This window comes from Colletotrichum paranaense, assembly GCF_030867605.1.
Source record: "Colletotrichum paranaense strain IMI 384185 chromosome Unknown Scaffold_13.1, whole genome shotgun sequence".
Lineage (NCBI taxonomy): Eukaryota > Fungi > Ascomycota > Sordariomycetes > Glomerellales > Glomerellaceae > Colletotrichum > Colletotrichum paranaense.
Genome location: NW_026848971.1, coordinates 794,222 through 814,272, shown reverse-complemented (window position 1 = coordinate 814,272; position 20,051 = coordinate 794,222). Strand labels below are relative to the sequence as shown.

The 20,051-nt window shown below is 53.2% G+C and overlaps 5 protein-coding genes across 5 annotated transcripts; 3 read left to right on the top strand and 2 right to left on the bottom strand.

Annotated features, from left to right (window-relative positions):
• Positions 1-986: 986 nt before the first annotated feature.
• CPAR01_13737 (uncharacterized protein) lies at positions 987-2,218 on the top strand (the record flags this gene model as incomplete). The annotated part of the gene is made up of 5 exons (XM_060497989.1): positions 987-1,007; positions 1,062-1,186; positions 1,263-1,291; positions 1,547-1,640; positions 1,849-2,218. The coding sequence occupies 5 exons, from the start codon at positions 987-989 to the stop codon at positions 2,216-2,218; spliced, it is 639 nt and encodes a 212-aa protein (XP_060343457.1).
• A 3,308-nt stretch (positions 2,219-5,526) lies between these two features.
• CPAR01_13736 (uncharacterized protein) lies at positions 5,527-6,212 on the top strand (the record flags this gene model as incomplete). Its single annotated transcript, XM_060497988.1, has 3 exons — positions 5,527-5,571; positions 5,628-5,734; positions 5,774-6,212. 3 exons carry the CDS (start codon positions 5,527-5,529, stop codon positions 6,210-6,212), a joined length of 591 nt encoding a protein of 196 aa, XP_060343456.1.
• Positions 6,213-11,325: 5,113 nt separating this feature from the next.
• On the top strand, positions 11,326-15,048 carry CPAR01_13735 (uncharacterized protein; the record flags this gene model as incomplete). The annotated part of the gene is made up of 2 exons (XM_060497987.1): positions 11,326-11,449; positions 11,657-15,048. 2 exons carry the CDS (start codon positions 11,326-11,328, stop codon positions 15,046-15,048), a joined length of 3,516 nt encoding a protein of 1,171 aa, XP_060343455.1.
• Positions 15,049-16,730: 1,682 nt separating this feature from the next.
• CPAR01_13734 (uncharacterized protein) lies at positions 16,731-17,117 on the bottom strand (the record flags this gene model as incomplete). Its single annotated transcript, XM_060497986.1, has 2 exons — positions 16,731-16,986; positions 17,068-17,117. 2 exons carry the CDS (start codon positions 17,115-17,117, stop codon positions 16,731-16,733), a joined length of 306 nt encoding a protein of 101 aa, XP_060343454.1.
• A 1,690-nt stretch (positions 17,118-18,807) lies between these two features.
• On the bottom strand, positions 18,808-20,007 carry CPAR01_13733 (Upc2 protein; the record flags this gene model as incomplete). Its single annotated transcript, XM_060497985.1, has 1 exon — positions 18,808-20,007. One exon carries the CDS (start codon positions 20,005-20,007, stop codon positions 18,808-18,810), a length of 1,200 nt encoding a protein of 399 aa, XP_060343453.1.
• Between the last annotated feature and the right edge of the window lie 44 nt (positions 20,008-20,051).

The following is a 20,051-nucleotide window of genomic DNA, read 5'->3' as shown; positions in this document are numbered from 1 at the left end:
GGCAGAGGACGCCAGTCGAGAGTGAGACGAATGAGAAGGCTGCTCATGTTTCAACAACTGTGATCTGTCGTTGTCCATGTGTGGGCCCTGAATCTCGGCGCACCTGGTGCATTGCATTTTGCAATTGCCTGAACGCCTTGGGTCCAAGACTGCCAACCCAGAATCGACTGGAGATACGCACCCTTACTGTAGTAGTAGCCGTAGCTTACTTGCTTCTCATGTTCCGGCGAGTTATCAATCCTAACAATGGTTCACAGTGGACTGTTCTGCAACTCCCAACGCAAGTGTTCTCGTTGACTCAGGGGGAGGGGGCCATCCTTCGTCGCCGAGGATGGGTTGCACTCTGACCTGCGGCTAGGGTAGAGCCCGATACCCCCTTCGATGATTAGAGTAATTTGGGGAAAAGTTGGAGAATCTGCAGTCGAGGGAAGGGTGACAGTGCCGAGCCGCGAAGCTATGTCGTACAGATGGTTGATTCGATGCGGCCTTGTCTACGGATACAGGAGCAACCTGTCTTTAATTGCCTGTCTCTGTCAATGAAACTGGGCCCAAGTAGCAAGCAGCAGAAGCAGACTTCGGTTGACCTTCTCCTGCGCTCATGTCACCTTTGCTTGGTACCGAGATCGATTGAGATATGGCCATGGTTCAATTGCCTTGCATTGTAACTGTACCGCTGGGGTATCCAGTATTCTTTTGTTGCTCTGATAGTGGCAGGACAAACGTAGCCTAAGCTTTGAAAGCTTGCAAAGTTGTATGTAGAAACATCTTCTGTTGAGCAAGCTTTCGTGCTTACGCCGGCGGAAGCTCCGCAAGCACGTTCTGAGGATTCGTCGAGAGCTTGTGTGAGTACCTACCAGGCTACCACCACACCATTGAATCCTTGCAGTCGTTCCACCGTGCTGAGCAGAGCTAATCCCCATTCCCCACACTCTGCCGAAAATACTAAGCGCATGGTACGTGCTGAAATATACGATGCTTCTCTCTCGATGAGTACCAAGTCGGCGAGCGTGGGCCGCGGAAACTCGCGAGATTTTGTATTGATGCGAAGACGCGGTTCATAGGCCCTGAGATCGGTAGCACAAGGGGGAATTGCGCGGGCTGAGCTACTCGCAGCAATCGATGTTGGACAGGGAGCAAGGACGGGTGATGGACAGCCCAGCATGCAATCAGGAAATTTATTTAGACTGTAATGGATGGATCCGTTGGCACTTCGATCGTCGTCAGCCAGCCGTAAAGTGTGCCATCTGAAATAAGACACCCAGGCCGCTGGTATTCGTTCCTGACGCAGACCGTAAGGGACGTCACTTATTTGCGCCGTCGGTGAGAAATCGTGACCGCGCTGATCCTCGTTGCTATTGCGGGCCACGCTCACCGTCTTCCAACAAGAAGCCCTGGACCTGGCGCTGGAGGGGAGCTCGTGTCTGAGATAGAATGCCGGCAACGATATCCCGTGACGGAAGCCAACGCTATCAGAATGCCTGAAGCAAATGGGACTTGGAACCGTCGATGGACTGGCACTGGGTAGCTAAATAAATTTCTTCTCAAGTCAAGCGTGCTACAGCTGCACGTATCACCACGCCCAAGGATGAGATGGCATTGCTGGCTGCGTCCAAGGATAAAATGTCCGTCTCCCTAAGCAGGTAAGCCGGCGTTGAACCTCATATCCCTGAGCTGACAAAGTATCGGAAGAGGTCACAAGGACAACGGACGAGGGTGTGGGACAGGGGTGGCTTGTTAAGCCGTTGATACCCCAAATCGCTAGGCTCTCTGCTGTGCCCTGACCGGTCCGGGCGTCGCCGTGAACAGAGGCGGTAGCGGTAGCGTATCCGTAGCGTGGGCGCTGTCAAGATGTTGGCGGCATCGCCGGCGTCTACTGCTCAGCCGTTTTCTCTCATCGTCGCAGCAAGATTCGTTTCAACAGTGTGGGCTGTACAACGCAGAGCGACGGGGTCCTTCAATCTCGTATCCTGTGTCGGGCGAGTCGAGTGGTAAGCGAGCTTGCGACAAAGTTTCGACAGCTCTAGATTCTGAAGAATATGTTCAATGTCGAGTTCCATCGGAAAGCGCGCGAGAGGGCCCTGCCCAAGTCTGGATACCAGTCACCGACGGGCTCCCCCAGCATGACATGTCGTTAACGGGAGGTTATTGCGAGGGTTCCTTGGAGGAGGGCAAAGAAGCCCACCCAAGCGATTCGCCGTTGGACAATGAGGGCGGGTAGCCAAGCCCCTCCATCTATTGACTTGCAGATAGGAATCATTGCGTTTTCCCGTCGTCCAATTCCAGTCTGCGACCCTGGAGCTCCACCGACGTAACAGCAACGTGTGAAGGTGTGCGGGCTAAGACCCCGGCCCATGTCGAGGAAGCACAGTGAGCTCCGGTCTCAGCCAACACTGTCGGAGGTACATGGAGGACCGAATGGTTGTAAGTACCTGCTTGATAATGTCTCTTTTTTGTGCGTCTCCGGGACCAAGGCGGCTGGATAAGATCGACGGGCCTCTATGGGTCTCGACTTTGTGCCTCTAGTGTAGGCACCGTTATTAATAGAGTACAGATCGGAGGTTTTTGTGCTTTGCTGTGAGTTGTACTGTAACAGGCAAGAAACTGGAAGCTCTTTGTCGAGCAGATGATATTCGTATGTTGGTGAGAGCACCGTTGCCACTTCGCGTCCTGGCGTGAGATTCAACGGTGATAGATCTTGATATAGGTTGATAAACACGGACCCAACGAGTCTCGGCAGATGCTTAGTGCGCGAACAATGATTATACACAGAAAGCCTGGCCAGTCAGCTAACACATCTAGGACGGTGATATGTCCCCCAGGGCCTTCTTGATGTAAGATGTATGCGTGGGCGATGTGGTGAAAGTCATCATCTTTACGCAGGACACACTGGCATCTATGTTGAATGATATCATTTTTGTCGCCAGCGCAGCTCAAATATCGGTGGCCCGAAGCTGGAAACCATTTCAAGCTATGCAGAAAGTGAGTGACCCGGCCTGTTCTTCTAAGAAAAACTCTTCAGTCTGTCAGCCCGTGTCTCGGCCGCCTATATGCTCGCCCGCTCTCTCTCTCTTTCTCTTCTTCCATACTCGGTGGACGTTGCATGCAAGGAAATGCTTTTGTGCAGAGATCTGAAGCTGTGACGCAGTTTTGGCAGAGTGGAGGGATCTGGATCGCGGGTACTACCAGGCAAGCCCTGCTAGCTCCGTGTGACTCTTACTCTGACGATTGAGGTGCCATGGGGTTTTCAGCGAGTTGGACCCTCTTGTGCTTCTGTCTAAGTGTTTCGGTCTGTGTCATTGGCGGACAACAACGGGCGGCGGGCATATATGGACATCTGCAGTCGAGCGGAGACAAGTGGCATCAGTGTCTCGCGTTTCTGGACTGCCCATTGATAGCGAGGCAAAGCCGTCATTGTGTGCGCAGGAAGTAAATAATACGATTGTAGTAAGAGGCCGCCGCCGGCCTCGGAACCTAAGAGGACGGCGCAGGCTGCTGACAACTTTGATCGGGTACAGCGGCCGATCCAGTGAGCATTGAGCCTACAGAGCGCCGTCACCCAAGTCGATGAGTCAATATGACAGAGATGGAGAGATATAGAGCAGACGGCGATAGTGGGAAAAGGTGAAGGTGCAGCCGTATCATTTCTTGTCTCATCTTTGTATCCGTACGCTACTACGATGTGCGAGTGTCGCTTTGGTTCTGAGGAGTTGCCCTGGAACTACCGGTGTTGTTTGCACTTCGGAGCATGCTGACCATAGCTTGCACAGGCGTTCATGCATTATGAACCCCCAGTGGCGGCGGCGGCCGCGGCGAGATATGAAGTCGGGTCGGCTGCCTGGCAGGGTTGGAAGTCAGAGAAACCCACTCGTCGTAGCCGAGACGGGTCCATAGTTGGGATCCGTGTGTATCTGGGCTTCCCGTTTCCCGTAGTGTACCGATAGCCGTATCGGAGATATTGCTGTCAAAGTCGATGGCTGGGCCGAGCTATGGCCTTCCAGTGGACTGAGCAGGAGGTTGGGCCATGTCAGGATGTGCTCATCTGGCGGATGGAGGGGCAAAACCGCTTGTGCTGAAGAACTGGTGGTGGTTGTGACGGAGAGTGTGACAGTGGCGACGAGTGGTGGTGGTGGAGTCTGGCGTGGAGAAGTTTGATGCTTGGGTTTGTGGGTGATTCGGTGAGGGAACGAATCTCCACCTCAGATTGGAGTCTTGGAGTGTGACAAGGTGGAGTCTGTGCCCAGGGCTCGAAACGAGGAAACGGGCTTAGGATGGAGTGACATGACAGCTGGCCGTGATTCGATCACGAGCTTTGGGAATGCGGCGACGGCGTGGGTGGATGCGATGCGAAAGGATGGTCGTCAATGTTGCGGCCGCCGGTGAGCGTTGATTCTCGAAAAAGAAGAGACGACCCTCTCGGACATCTGGAGCCACCGAAGACATGCGAACAAGGCAAGAAGTTTGGCCCAAGGCAACAGGGGTCTTGCCGTTGCAGGCCACACTTCAAAGGCAAGTAGGTACCTTAGGCAAGGAACCTAGGCATAGAGCACGGAGTACATGGTATACTTGTCCAGCGCCGAATAAACGTCAGGCTTGGGTCCTGGACCTGAATTGCTTTCGAGTCTTGACATTTCTATTGATACTGTACCTTACCTCATTATGTGAGTGGACCTAAGATAAGGATGTCGGGTGTTCATCGTGCCTTCCATTCTCTCGGGTATTGTCCGTGGAGGTGAATGGAAATAAAGTGATAGGTAGTGGGAAGGCAGCATTTGCCATTATGAAGGAAGTCACGAACATGAGAAGCAGGTGGTCGATACTCCTTGCTCCGTACCTTCCTGCGACTGCACCACGGAACGACAGAGTGGGACCCGCCGCACTGTGCTTGGTGGGATCTAATATGGTGGCACGGTCACCCAATCATCGATGGTAGGTGTCTCCACCATGTGAGGTACGTGCCTTTCCACAGCCCGAGGACGGGGAGCTTCTTGTCTCAAACACTAAACACCAAATCATACACCAGATCACATAGCACCTTAGCAGACAACAAGCAGGGTGCACCACTTACACCACTGCGTAGAGGTGTGATAATGTGCTTCTTCTGAGTCGTGCCTTACGAATACCTTAGCACACGATCCACGACACAACTACGAACTGCCTTGCATCCGCTCATGCACTCGGCCCTGTCCTGCTGCACCTCGACCTCCAGGCCCCAGATAGGCCCTCCCGAGTTCCCTTGGAATTGGATAGCTACCTAGCTGCACCTGCACATTTCCAAGCAGCTACTCCGTCGCTATCCATTCGCAGTTGCCCTTGCCCTTGCACTTGCACTTGCACTTGCACTTGCGTTGCAGCTTGACGCAGCAGCGCTAGCGTGCAAGAGGCAGGGTGCCGCCATTTTCGCCAGCCACTCACAGCGTCTCTCGCGACAACGCCCTTGCTCCCCCAGCTTCCAATCCACCAGCACCGCCAGACCACCAGCATCCGCGGGCTCGCAAATCGATCGACTGATTCTGCTTACCTGACGACATGTTCTTTCAATACAACTCCCCGTCTACCATTTCAGTTCTGCTGGTCGGCGCCTCTCGACCTGTCGGGCTCCAGCCGCTGCTGTACTTGCACCATCCCAGGCACTATATCGAACAACAATGAACACCTTGTTCCCATGGCTATCGACATACTTTGAGTCTCTTATTCCAGGATCCTTCGCCCTAGGTTTCAACGCTGGACGAGAAACGTATGTTAGACAATAAATCGCTGCCGCATGTCGAATCAGAGATGAGCAACAATTGAGCACGGAAGCCCACCATTGGGCGTCGGCTGGCCCATCAGATACCCGACGCGCTGATGCTGATGCAGAGTTGTCTGCAACCTGCAACATGCGAACAGAAACGGGCCTGATGCAGCAGAAACAAGAAGAAGATGCATGCCATTCGGCCATGGCTCCATCGGCCACCGACGCAGCAATGATTGGAATGAGCGGGTGCTTCAGCCTCCAGAACCCTTCATTTTACCTAGCCTTAGCTTTCACGACGGCCTCCATACCTATCCCGACTTGTGGCCTGTCTTCGGATTCTCAATGGCACAGCGAGGGAACTCCGTTCATCACCAGGCCACACGTACATTCTCACCATGCGCCAGCCGATCCAAGCAACTCAAGCAACCCAAGCATCAACGTCTCGTCAATTTCCAAGGCGGTTTACTCCAGAGTCTAGTTAGATATACGAACCGCAGACTGACGATGAACCACAGCTGGACTGACCTCATCTTGCCGCTTCGATGATACCTCGTTCATCATTTCCATTGCACTACGGGCTGCTTAACTTGCGCTGGATTGGCTACGATGTGGAAACCCCTACCTCCCACATATGCAAGTACACGCACTGGAGTCTGGACGCCTTGCTGTCTTGGTGCCACCTACAGATCAATACAACTCATCTGCATCCACAAAAGACGAGAAACTTCGGTACCTGCTCTTCCCGGCTTTCTTCGAGTGGCCCGAGGTACAGAAGAGTCCCGCCATGGGCTACGGCGGACGATGTACCTACCAAACCCGGCTGACCACGAGGCACCGTGTTGGATACGGAGAACCCTGATCAGCGTCTTTTGGTACCGATGTATCCAAGTGTCTCCCATCTCTTTTCTGCTCTACTGTGGTACATCAATACCTACCTAGCTCCCTTCCAGACGTGTGTCAATTGCAGCCACTAGCATTGGACTGTTTCCTTCCTTTTTCCTGCCATGGACTGGTGAGGGTGCTGCTTTCTTCAATGCACCCAGAGGCTAGAGGCTAGAGCTGCCCCTCCAAAAAGGGTACGGGGCCTATTAGCAGCACGGCCACTTCGTTCTCCGGCTATCGGTCTCGATCTACCTCGGAGTTCTTTGCCATTGGCTGGAGCTGACGGCCTCAACTGTCAGCACGTCGATTTGAGTGAGCGACAGCGGCCTGACCTGGTCGCGTATGTTTCGCATTTCATCGCAATGGCTCTTGTCAGGCAGGGCAGAAACGGGATGAATACGGAATCCCTATACGCACCAAGCTACCGCAGCAGCTTGTTTTCCAGCCAAATCCCTTTGATTGTCAATGCCGCACAAACCGGATCAGCCAGGCACAGAAGGAAAATACACCAGAAACGTCGAGAGAAAAGAACAATAAAAGGGTGTGTTGCTTTGGTTGTACGTATCCGCCGTGCCATGCCAGGCCGGTGTATGCGTAGGCGTGCGACACCACTCAACTAGTCAATCTAACTTAGCACTCACACCTCACCGGGCGTCACACACCGTCTTTGCTTCGGATCATATCCTAGCTGAGCACCAGTGGGAAACTCAATTTCGCAGCGGACACTCGCCCGGGCCAGGCTTGGCCTGCCTCTGGAACAACCCCGGGCCATGGAATATCCAGCGCGGGATCCTCCATCCAATCCACTTTGCCGCTGAGCCAGCCAACGACAGGCCTGGCATGTCGAGTGATGCGACTGGACGCGGACTGCCCTGCCTCGACGAGACCTTTGGATACCGATACTTTGCGCTCCGTGCGAAGAAAAGCCATGGAGCCCGAGGCTTTGAGGTACTGGGCAGTTGCTCTATTTCCGAACATCTGCCCTAGCTTCCCTGTACCTTATGCAGATGAAATGTGAGAGAAAGCCATGGCACACCACGGCAGCTGGCAGAGGCGCGCGGACGACTAACCACGACAGCGGCGGCGGGCGATGGACAACATGACAACGTACCGAGAGAGCCCCCCCCCCCCTCGGTGAATGGCCGGCAACGAATGCCCCGGATCACGACGCGGCGATACAGCATCGCGGAGCCGCAGGGTATTGTTCAGCATTGAGGCAAGCTCTGTACGCGAGAGCCCGGGATGGGCTGGTTGAATACCAGCGGTAACGGCTTCGTGCCGATTCCCCTTGCACATCGACAATGGGCAAAACTCAGTCTGGCCGTCTGATTATTTCTGCCACGACCAGCCCTTCCTTTTACCTCTGGCGCTGTCGTTGGCATCAGTCGAATAAGCTCACAGAGGCTCACGCGTCGGGCCCAAGTCTCGTCGCCTTGCCGAGCTGTCCGACCCTCCGATACAGGTGTCGCATGTCTATTTCGCCATCGGACAGTGTCCCGTGCGATAAGCATGGGCATTCACACACTTAGTATTCTTACGGCACAGACAGAGGAGCCTTGTTTGCTGAAGGATAGGATGGTCCTGTTGTTAAATCGGTATCGCATCTTGAAATCGCCCAGTCCACCACCACGCACGTCAAACCCCGGCATTAAGCAGGCTGCACAAGGAAGTAGAACAGACCGTTTGGCGCACGGGACGTGGTCTCCAGACCCGATTACGTAGGAAACACGGCCGAGCCCATGTCCATGTCCATATTTACAGCCCTGCCCCCTTTTATCCAAAGTGATTCAGGCTTCAGGCTTCGGGCTCAAGACTCCAGGCTCAAGGTTCCCGACTCCGCGGTGGATCGAGTCATCTTTTTTGGCGAGGTGGTCCAAGGTCTACACAGTAGTACTCCGTCCGTACTTTGTGCATTGGAGGGCACGGCGGCCTGCTGCTTTCAGCCTGCAACGGTTCCCCCATACCAGCCTCCCCTTGTTCACCCTCAACTGGTGTCCCCCTGACCAGTCTGTTCTGGGGGCTAGCTCTGGGCGGGAGTGTAGCCATGTAACCTGAAAGCGGGAATGAAGCTGTTGGCGGAAAGTTGAAAAGCAGTCAATTAGCGGTTCAGGCTTTGTAGGCTACAGGTAGCAAGGAAACCGTAGCGTAAGCAGACGCTATTTCTTCTGGCAGGGGAATGCAGGACAGCGAGCAGAAAGTATATATGGAATTTCCAGACAAGATGGAACGCAAGACCATTATTGCCTTTTCGCGTTCACTTTGTACGGATGGACAGCTAGCACTAAAGGGCCAGCGGAAGTCGAGTGACTTGCGGATCTTGTGGAAACTGGATATGAATACTGCTTTCAAGTTCCGTGTTTTACTCTTCTCCGTCGAGTGAGGTGCGTACCTATCTTGACCAAGTCTATCCGGAAGCCGTACACAGGTAGGCACAGCCTGATCGTACGGATACTTCCCTGAGCTGGAGGTCAAGTCATGTGCTCGCGCCAAGTCATCTACTCTAGGTCCTAATTCCGTCCGGCAATTCGTCCGCGGTGAGGCTTCCGTCTTTTGGTAGCATAACTCGGCTCGGTGTGGGAAGTATCCGTACGAACATGAAATGTGTCAAAGTGCCTCAGCCTCACTCAGTCTGTCCATCGCTTTTCCGCACGAGGTCTAAATACATCATCTTACCTCACTGCCTTATGTACCACTTGTCATTTTTGTAACAAGTAACAAGAAGTTGGCAATCAGAGGAGGACGGATGGAATTCAGTATCCGTTAGTCCAGCAAGTTTCGTGGAGCCTCTTGGACTCCATGGAAGAAGGCAAGGTGATGCCCCCCCGTCCCCCACTACAGCCCGGACGGGGATGTTCAAGAGACTGTAGTGATTGGTGACGGACTGGAGCTCTCAAGAGGCATGTACCTAATTAAGGTAGCCATTGGATGAGGTAAGGAGGAGAGAAAGGAAACAGGAAGGAATGGTGGACCACCTCAGACCAGCAGAGAGAGTGAGGTACGACCCCTGGAGGTACTTTGTTCCTATTCGGTCAAGTGATGCCGCCGCACTGTGCCCGGGCCATGTTTGCCATGTAAAACTGACCTTGCCATCTCAGGCCGCTGTGTACGTACCCGGGAATTCTTGGATCGAGGAAAGTTCGGGTACGTATCTGAGCAAGGTACCTAGGTACCCAGGTAAGGTGACCCGTAAGGTGAGGTACCTTAGTGAAAGGTAATGAAGAACCAGGTGCCCACAGCTGCCTGGAAGACAAGAACCATATACTTTTAGTTGTGCGGAATAATACCAGATTTCTTCTTATGGTCACGAGGAGAGCAGGTTCCGAAGCCTTCTTCTCCAAATGTATTTCGCAGGTGATTGTATTGAGCCAGCGCATGGGAATGGAAGATTCTTTGGGATAGGTGCCTTAGGTTCCATACTCAAGCACCTTAAGTAATGGGGAAGGCTGCGACGGGACTAAGGGACCTAAAATGCTAAGGTATAGTGAGTCGTGACTGCGGCGGTCGCTCTCTTTCCCATCCATCAAATCTCCCATCCCACCGACGGACCCTGCTTTCGCGTTTTGTGGGGCATCTGCAACCTTGTACCAGTCCCATCCCCGGTCAGCACACAGTATCTCCAGGCTGACCGAGGTACTTTGCCGGACGCTCGATGGTAAGGTACCTACCTACATGTACCCTTCACGTCCCATCGCCAAAGGGAAAGTACCTCACACTAGGTACCCGCCCACACACCCACAACGCACACACACACGCACACATTCGCTCTTGCTTGACTTGACGGGCATCTCTCTTGCTCTTTCCCTCTCTCTCTCTCTCGCTGGTCTCTGCTTTTTGGTGGCAGGCAGTCCACACTAACTCCCGTGGTCCTCGCTCCTTCCACTCTTCTCATTTTGCCCACAGATGCACACCAGGCTGGGCTGCAACGAGCGTTTTCCCTAACAAGTACCTCAACTCCCCCTTCCCACCATTGACCACTTGCTTCCTCTTCCTTTCCCTTCTTCCTTTCTTTCTCCAAGCAACTGCTTCGACCGGTGGGAATTGTTCGTTCGACAAAAGCTTCAATAGCTCTCCCCTCCAGCCATACGAGGAACCAAGACACGAGAGTACCTAACAAAGGACACTAGCAAGACAAGACCGAGGAAACCATTTGCTGGCCTGTTTCCTCTCTCTCTCTCTCTTCTTCTTCCTTGCCCACTATCTACCTACTCTCCGACTCTTACTCTTTCACCTACTCTCTTTCTCTGCGGATACTCTGGGTTGGAATTAGCATGCCAACTTCGGCTTCCAACAGCGACTTCTCCCACTTGTCTACCTCTCCCTCCAACTAAACGCCGCACCCCGAAACAACCTGGGCACTTTCTATCACCCCCCGTCTCCAATCCACCCCGCCATCCCTCTTCCTCATTCCAAGTCTCTCTCACTCACACACACACACACACACACACACACCACACACACACCACAAACATCCAATAACTCGATCGCACACAATCAATCTTTCTCTCTTTCACTTCCTCTCGTACACTTTCTTCTTATCTAAACCCACCTCTTACCCTCGCTTGTTGCTATTGCGCACTCTCCCGACCGCCGAGCTGCGTCCAAGCAACCACCCCAAAAAGCAATCCGACCCCTCTTCAACCCAACCAACCTCCCCTTCCACCTCCTTGCCTTTACGATCACGACGAACGACGATTACGAACTCCAAAAGTATGGCCATGAACGATAGCGAGGTCAAGGTCGAAAAGAACTCCAGCATGACTACTCCCGCTTCAGCTCCGGCCCCAGCTGCCGCCAACACCGCTGCCGCTGCCGCCGCAACCACCGAAGACAGTGGTATGAGTCGCACCTCACCTTGCTCACCCCTCCAAAAACTGCCCCTCCTGTTCCCACCCGCTTGTCCCGCCTTTCAATTCAATCCCACCACCACCCGTCCACCGCCCATGGCTTTCCGAGGAATGCAATGCAATGCAATCGACCCTTTCAATTTTGTTTGAATGATCCTGATCGTAGCTGACAATGTCCTCGCAATCATTTTAGTAGCTTCTACCATTACTGTCAACACGAAGACACCTGCCAATTTCCCTCCTCCCAAGACCGACAAACCCCGCCCTCATGTGTGCGCGACTTGTCAGCGCTCTTTCGCCCGATTGGAGCATCTGAAACGTCACGAGCGTTCCCACACAAAAGAGAAGCCCTTCGAGTGTCCCGAGTGCACAAGATGCTTTGCCCGTCGCGATCTGCTGCTGAGACACCAGCAGAAGCTTCATCAGACCACCACACCCTCGTCACGTCCTCGCAATCGTCGTGAGAGTGCCAGCAGTGCTGCACCTGGAGCCCGCGCACGTAAGAACAGTGTTGCTGGTCCCAATGCTGCCGCCGCCGCAAATGCCGCTGCTGCCTCGATGCGACCCAGGGCAAACACCATCAGCCATGTCGACGGCAACGCTATGCAGATGATTGCCGCGGCCAACGCACAGGTAGCGCGGGGCATGCCTCCTGGCACACACAGCCGTCACCCCAGCCTCGCGGGGTTGCCCGTGCATAACATGGACTTTGCCGGCATGTCGGCTGCAATGGGTCACAGAGGCATGTCTCACGGCTTGCCAAAGCTCGAGACGCACGGCATCAACAATATGGACTTTAGCGGTTTGCGGACCGCGCCTCCCATGGCCGTCTTTAATCCCGACTTTGACTTCGAGGGTCTGCTGTTCGGCCCGGGCTCCACCATCAACCCTAACGCGCTCCACTACAATGATTCGCCGCAATCCATGGCCATGGACCAAGCTTCGCCGTTTCCCCACGGCCTGGCCGGCGATATGTCGGCGACGCAATTGGACGACAGCTTCGACTGGCTGACCGGCTTCGAGCACCAGATGTCTTTTCAGGGCGCCGATAACGCCGTAGACGGCTCGAGTCCCTCGGCAATCAGCACCACCAGCCAAAGTGGCATTAGCGATGTAATGGTGGACGGCTCCAATCATCATCCTGCTCCGGCAGGAACAAGTTCAATGTGGCAACCGGCCGTTATGGGTCCTCCCCAGGTCCCGAACCCGTTTGCCATGGATCTCAATGGTTCGGTCTTCCCAGATCTCTTAAACGGAGCACCCGTCTCACCACAACCTGCTGCGCAGAAAATGAACGATGCCTATTTCTCGACGCCGCCTCCCTCTCTTAGCTCCCTCAGTCCGTCGATGGTTTCCGGACTCAACACGCAAAACCTCAACCAAGCGCTCAACTTCAACGGAGGGCCAGAGACCCCCTCGTCCTTGAACGGCGGTAACCACGGTGTGTCGCCCGTCTCCACCATTACGGAAACGACCCGAGGTGCCATCGTTGGTGCTCTTTCGCAGTGCTCTCCCTTTGGTGGACGGAGATACTCATTTGCGACTCCAAGCTCGCCAATGTCGCCGGGCTTTCAGAACACAGCCAACAGTGTTCCAGACCATGTAAAGAATTTACCTAGCACTCAAGACTTACAACGATATGTTGGCGCTTACCTTCGTTACTTCCACCCTCATCTGCCATTTTTGCATATTCCCACTTTGACTTTTGAGATGCCACCCACCGCTGCCAACCGATCCAACACTGTTGGTGGAAGCGGGTGTCTCATTCTTTCCATGTCTGCCATTGGCGCCTTGTACGAAATGGACCACATCCAGTCTCGAGAACTTTTCGAGATGGCCAAGAAAATGATTCAACTGTACCTTGAGGAAAGGCGGAAAGCCGACGTGAGAAAGGCCGACTTACGGAGAGCTCCAGCATCTGACCCGACGTCTCACAACCAGGAATCTTCTGTTCACACCCCGGTATGGTTGGTGCAAGCCATGCTCCTGAACGTCGTCTACGGCCACAACTGCGGAGACAAGACGGCCAGCGATATCGCCTCCACCCACTGTGCTGCTCTTGTCAGCTTGGCCCAAGCTGCCGACTTGCTCCGCCCCATTCGCGTGGAATCCACAGAAGCTCATGATACCCACATGCATGACGATACGTGGAGCGGCCTTCGGTCGGACTCCGAGGAGCATGCGGAGTGGCTCCAATGGAAGGTGATGGAGGAACGCAAGCGTACCCTTTACGTCGTCTTCATCCTCTCAAGCCTTCTGGTTGCGGCATACAACCACACTCCGGCTTTGACTAACTCGGAGATCCTACTCGACTTGCCTTGCGATGAGGACTTCTTCGCTGCCGAGAGTGCCACGGCCTTCGCGGCCAAGGGTGGTGTCCGTGCCGCAAATCACAACCGGATGACATTCCACGAAGCCTTGGGCGACCTACTCAGGTCTAACGAGAAGCAGCAGAAGCAGCTTGCCTTCCAGAATGGCCAACAAATAATCGGGCAAGGTGGTGTGAACGACTTCAAGAGCGATCTCAAGCCGTCGACGTTTGGTTGTCTCATCTTGATCAACGCACTTCACAACTACATCTGGGAGACTCGTCAGCGCCATCACAACAAGGTATGGACCAATGAGGAAACCGAAAAGATGCATCGCCACATTGAGCCAGCCCTGAAGGCCTGGCAGGCAGCCTGGGCAAGCAATCCGAACCATAGCCTTGAGAGACCGAACCCTTTCGGGCTTGGACCGCTGTCTGCCGATGCCATTCCGCTTCTCGACTTGGCCTATGTACGACTTTTCGTGAACCTCGCCCGCTCGAAGGAGAAGTTTTGGCAACGTGATTGGGATGCCATGGCCGACGAGCTCTCCCGAGGCAGCGAAATTGTCCAGCACGCCGAGCATTCACCTGCCTCTAACACGGAATCGACAGGCACAGATCATTCTGATAATTCGGTCTCAAGCTCCGTATTCGTCGAGTCCCCGGCGACCCAGTCATCGTCATCTCCAGAGTTTTCTGCCGTCAAATTCCCGCAGACCCAGGCTGCCCCAAATCGGTCCACTTCTCGTAGAGAGAAGCATCTTCGCAAGGCCGCCTTTTACGCAGCAGACTCGCTCGCTATGTCCGACAAGCTAGGTGTCACATTTGCGGACTTTTCCAGCAGAGAGTTGCCTTTACAGTCAGCCATGTGCGCATTTGATTGTGCTCAGGTTCTGGCTGAATGGGTCGCAACTTTGCAAGATCGAGTAGGCCGGTACCTGGGAATTCTCGGTCAGGATGAGGTCGACCTATCGCAAGTCCCTGCAATTATGCTGCTGGAGGAGGAAGATGTTAAATTGCTCGGCAAGGTTCAGGAGGTGTTGGCCTCTGCTGAGATGAAGATGAACCTTGAGCTTGTACAAGGAAACATCGCAGGCGTCGATACAAGAATGCAAATGGACGATCACGCAGGCCACGCCGCCAAAATTCTCAGAGTCACGGCCTACATGCTCGATAAAGCTGCTGTCTGGCCAGTCACTCACTTGATGGCCCGATGCCTTGAGACTCACGCTACTCACATGCGAGCCAGGGCCGAGAAGTCTGTTATTCCTTGCGATTAGGGTGTTGATGTACGAGGTTTTGTGGGATGCCAATAACGGTCAACTGATCTCATTGGACGAAAAAGGGAGAGATAAGCTGGAAGTTACCGGCGACTACGTTCTGTTGCTAGAGGGCACACTGATGGACGAGGTTGCAGATATCGACGGGACGCAAAAAGGGGCTGGAGGCCGAAGAACGAGAAAATTACGATACATGGAGCCGACAACCAAAATACCCGACGCTTTTGTGGGAAAAGCCAAAAGTTTCTAAATGACGTTACGACGTGTTCCCGGCTGGGAAGCATATTTCAAAGCACGGCATTATACGACGCCGCCATTGTTTACGTTGACGCTGTCAAGCGACCCGATCATTCTTTCATCAGAATACGACGCAGCGACGAATACTGTACATCAAAAAGTTTGCTTGTTTCCCAAGCTACATCGAGTGAACACGAAAGGTCATCCACCCCGCACCCGGGCTGGTCATGCTGCATCGAGCAAGTCTCTCAGAGACTTGGTGCCTGTCACGTCTCAGGGAGTCTTCATTGCAGGAAGAAGCCTGTTCGGATCGGAGTTGTGTGATCTTGGATTGGATTGGGATGGGGGGCGGCGTTTGTTCTTTTTTCTTTCCACTTCTTTTGCGGATGCGATGTGCCAGCTCGAACCTGAAAGTCAATTATTGGCTCCCGCGGTCAACCTCCTCCGGCTTGAATGGCTTATTAGCAACTCGCTTCACTAGTCCCTACCGCGGCACTGCCACGTCTCAGGTATGCTGAAGCATTGTTGGGCGGTTGAGGCTAGTGTTCCCAACACAGCCTTATTAATCATGTCATCGTCGATCGACTTAAGGTTTGACATAGTTGGAGGGCTTTTCTGGTAATTTTCATGTAGCAAAATACCGGGGTAGGACATCGAACGAGGTTGGTCACGTGGTCCATCAGCTTTCCCTGCGCAGGAAATCCGGTATTGGAGAGGGTGGACGGATGGGGGATTGTATGGATGAAGATACCGAGTTGATATTGAGGTTCGCGCCATGCCATCTTATTCCGCTTCTCAATTGGATATGCGACGGAAAAGCAGGGTGGCGCGGGATCTAGATATACCGGCAGGGTCAGGCTTGAAAACGAACCCATCAAGATGGGATTAGTAGGGGGAAAAAATACAATCAAAAGGACTGAGATGCGAGACGAAGCCCACCCTGATTTCTTTTCCAATGTGAACTCGATTGCTTGCTTGTGTACTTCCACCTACCTAGTACCTAAATACTTGGCGTGCGAGGATTTGCCCGTCAAGGGTAACAAGATGTGGTTTTGGCGGTGCTAGTATTCTTGATTCAACCACCTCCGCTCACGAGTTGGCTGTAGGCGTGATACCGTTCATGGCCTGCTGGTCGAAATTATGGGCGTAGGGTATAGTCTAGGACCTTTCGACTCCATGATTGCAGAAACCATGGCTCTCATGTAATATGTAGACTTGTGCGTCCTGGAGGAAGTGCGAATAGCTGTCGACATCCAACCTCAAAGGCAAGCACCAAACTCGAGTATCCACGGGGTTCCAAGCTGCAATGAAAGCAACACAATGCTGATTTCTTATCCCTTATCCAAGTCTTTGAATGCATAATTCGCTTCGCTATCATAAAACACAAAATTCCTTGCCCAAACCAACCTCCCACGCAACCCAAAAGAACGACTAGACAATATCGCTCAGCAAGGCTGGAACGTAGCCTTGAACCCAGTCTTGAACTGGGGCGGGAAGACGGCCTTGCCACACGCCGACCCGAACGCTGCCTTATCGTTGGAGATGCAGCACTTTTGGTTGCCCTTTAGCGCGCCGTCAATGGTGCCGCTCTTGCAGGCGACCTGGGTGAGGTTGGCGGTCAGGGAGCCGGAGGGCTCGTAGCGGCCTTTGTTGGGGGCCGTGTCGACTGTGCCGGCGCATTGGACGCGGTCTGCTGCGTTGCTGTGGAGGGAGAGAGTGATGTCAGTTGTGAGGGTTCAGGGTGATATGTTGTTTGGTGTGTGGGTGCGTAGTCTGGCTTACACTGAGAGAGCGATTGCGGCGATGGCTGCGAGGGTGGTTGTGAACTTCATGATGAAGGATGCGGGAGTTGTTCTTGAAAGTAGGTTGATTTTCAAAGCGAGAGTGGTGATCAGTGAGTGAGTGAGTGGCTTTAGCCTACCAGGACTGTATACAATGATTGATGCGATTGTTGAAGAAAAGAGCACTTCATACCTGGGCTCTTGTCGTGCTTAAGTAGTCTTCTCGCTCTCACGATCTCAAGCAATAGATCAGCTGTTGGTTTAGCTCGTTTCTACGCATGTTTCTACTGTTTCTGTGTAAAACGGCACCGCCGACGGCAGTGCTCAGGGTACATGAAACAGCCTCGTCAGCATTTTCGCGCAATGTGAAGCTGTCGATAGCGTGTTCCACCTCTTAGAAACATGACTCCCCCTTTGGTGGTTGTTCGTATGGTGGTCCCGGTCGTTTGGGTCGAGGGACCAGAATTTCCCAATGCGGGCGTGCTAAGCTTTCGCTGCCCGCGTTTTGGGCCCAAAAGGGTGAGAAGGGTGAGGATCGTCCCCCTTTAAGATCCCCAATATTTAAGCTTCGCGCCTGGGTTTGAGGGATCTTTGATCCAAGCGCGTGGGTGAGAGATGTTCTAGAAACGGGCTCTGCGGGTCTCCTAGTTGTGTGCTAACGTGCTTGAGTGACGTGACTTGACTCAGTTGCTGGCTGGAGACACGCATGGCTTCCCCGACTGCTTTCGTCTGTGAAATTGGTGAACTAACTGTTTCCTCTAAAACCGAATGATACTAGATTAACTTGACATTTGAAGGGAAGGAGGGCTTGATGTCGTACAGCCTGGGCTAAGACCTTGATTCAGTTGAAAGTAATTAATTCCACATAATTGATTAGATTTTGTTCATCCCATGGAGACCACGTTTTCAGCTCTTGGACAGATAACCTTGCTAAAGACTTTATTCCCTTCGAATAATGCCGCACTTGAAAATGACATCCCTCTCCGGAATTACTGAGTCATGGTTAGAATAGTTGTTGTGAACCTTACTGATCTCAAGTGAGATGCGAGCTACTCGTAAGGGGAGAGCAGTGGATCCATGTTCACTTCAGATGAATCTGGAAGCATCGAACTGATTTCGCTCAGAGTTTCTTTGAGACGGTTGATTCCGCCTCGATAACTCTCCTTCAGGTGAGATGGGACCCATCGACAGGATGAAGATAATCGACCGACACGTCGATCCTATGCATCACATAAGGTGTTATTGCATGTAGCCACCTACACAGAGACTTTAAGAATCCGAAGAACAACACATAGCTAATACTGAGGCCAGGCAGGAAGTCAAGAGACAACATCTCGATCAACATTATCAGTTACTGCATATAAGCCTCGCTGCAGCACAACTCCAACTTCCACTTCGGGTCGCAACATGTACACCGAAAAGTCACATAATAGCGTCGCATGGCTTACGCAGCCCGAATGATCATGGATCTATGCCTCTTCTCCGGAGAGGGACTCGTACCATCTGTCTGGGACGGGGGCCTGAGTCGGGAGCGGAGCTTACGCTGGGTGATTGGCCCGGTGGGATGGTCTTGCGGGTGGATAGCCTGCGGTCCGTTGCTGACTTACCTTGAAGTTACTAACAGATTGCATTATAATGATCATCACGGCTTGCCGGCGGTGATTGACATGTGGGAGAAGGAATATTTCTCAAGGGTATAGAGTCTTGGGTAGAGGGGATCGATAAACATGCAGTCAAGGGTTCACCTTTCAATTAAAACCTGCAACGGCCAAGCCAGGACATCTTGCCAGAAGGACCCGACACTATTCGATATCAAATGGACTATGGGTGCGCCAGAACCACCGAATGCCCAGAACCGTCGGTACCTATGTATCATCGCAGCGTAATAGGCCAAGACGACGAAAGCCTCCGGTTGATGCTGGTGCAGTGCTTCGATATACTCGTCCGGGATGCATAGGGGCCAGGCCATAACCGCATGGACACCGACTTCGAACTTTGACGGTTTGCCTCCAGCTAGGTCGACAACCCATTGAAGCTTCTTTAGCGCCGTGATACAAACATTTGTCGACGCAGAAGGTGTTGGTACACTTTCCAAGAATTCTTTCAGCTGCTTCGTTTCCGGACCTGGAGTCTTGACTGGCTCCTTATTAATGACGTCCACGATGAACAAGAGCGGCTTCAGGTCAGATTGCAGTATCTCTTCCCAGTATTTCCCGGTAATGGATCGTACCCCTCGGTGAAGACGCGAGTAATTGACAAAAGCATCGATGAAGTCTGCGAGAGAGCCACAGTGCCGTTGGAGCGTTTCGTAAAGAACATGTATGCCCAAAAGAGACGCAAATACGAAAGTCGGGATGTATGTCGTGTCCGATATGTGCTCTTTTGTTTGGTTGAAGAAACCCAAAGCTCGTGTCTGTAACTCTGTGGCTTGGTGGAAGTACGTGGACGCCTTGGGCCCATTCTGCGTTGACAGATGAAGTGATGATAGCCCGAGGAGTTGGTCCAGAAGATACGGGGCCGTCAAGGAGTGTTCAATCGCAGTGTCGATAAGAGGCCGTATGTTCCCGGTCAGGGCCATGAACTCTGACATGTTTGACTGGGCATAGTGAAGGAAAGCCATGTGGCTCGCTGTAAAAGTCTGCCCGGTACGTGAGTACACTTCTCCGGGGTCTTTGGGAAGAGCCAAACACCGGTCAGCGCTGATTCCTCTGGGTGTTGCAATACCTGTGCAGACGATAGCTGCTGTGGAGGATCCGGCTGAGGAGCTGTCGTTTGGCTCCGTTTTCAAGTAGGAGCATACTCGCTCCGCCATGATGCAGTTCCGGCATTCCGGTCGAGTCTCATCACATTTGATGTGGCGTTTCTTACAGCCGCTGCAGCCGTTTCTCGACTTGCGGTGTGTTCGGCGGCCTGCGAGCCGGTCGAGCAGTTGCTTTGACATGGTGATAATTATGTGTGCACCGCGGAAGATGATGTAAGGGAAGG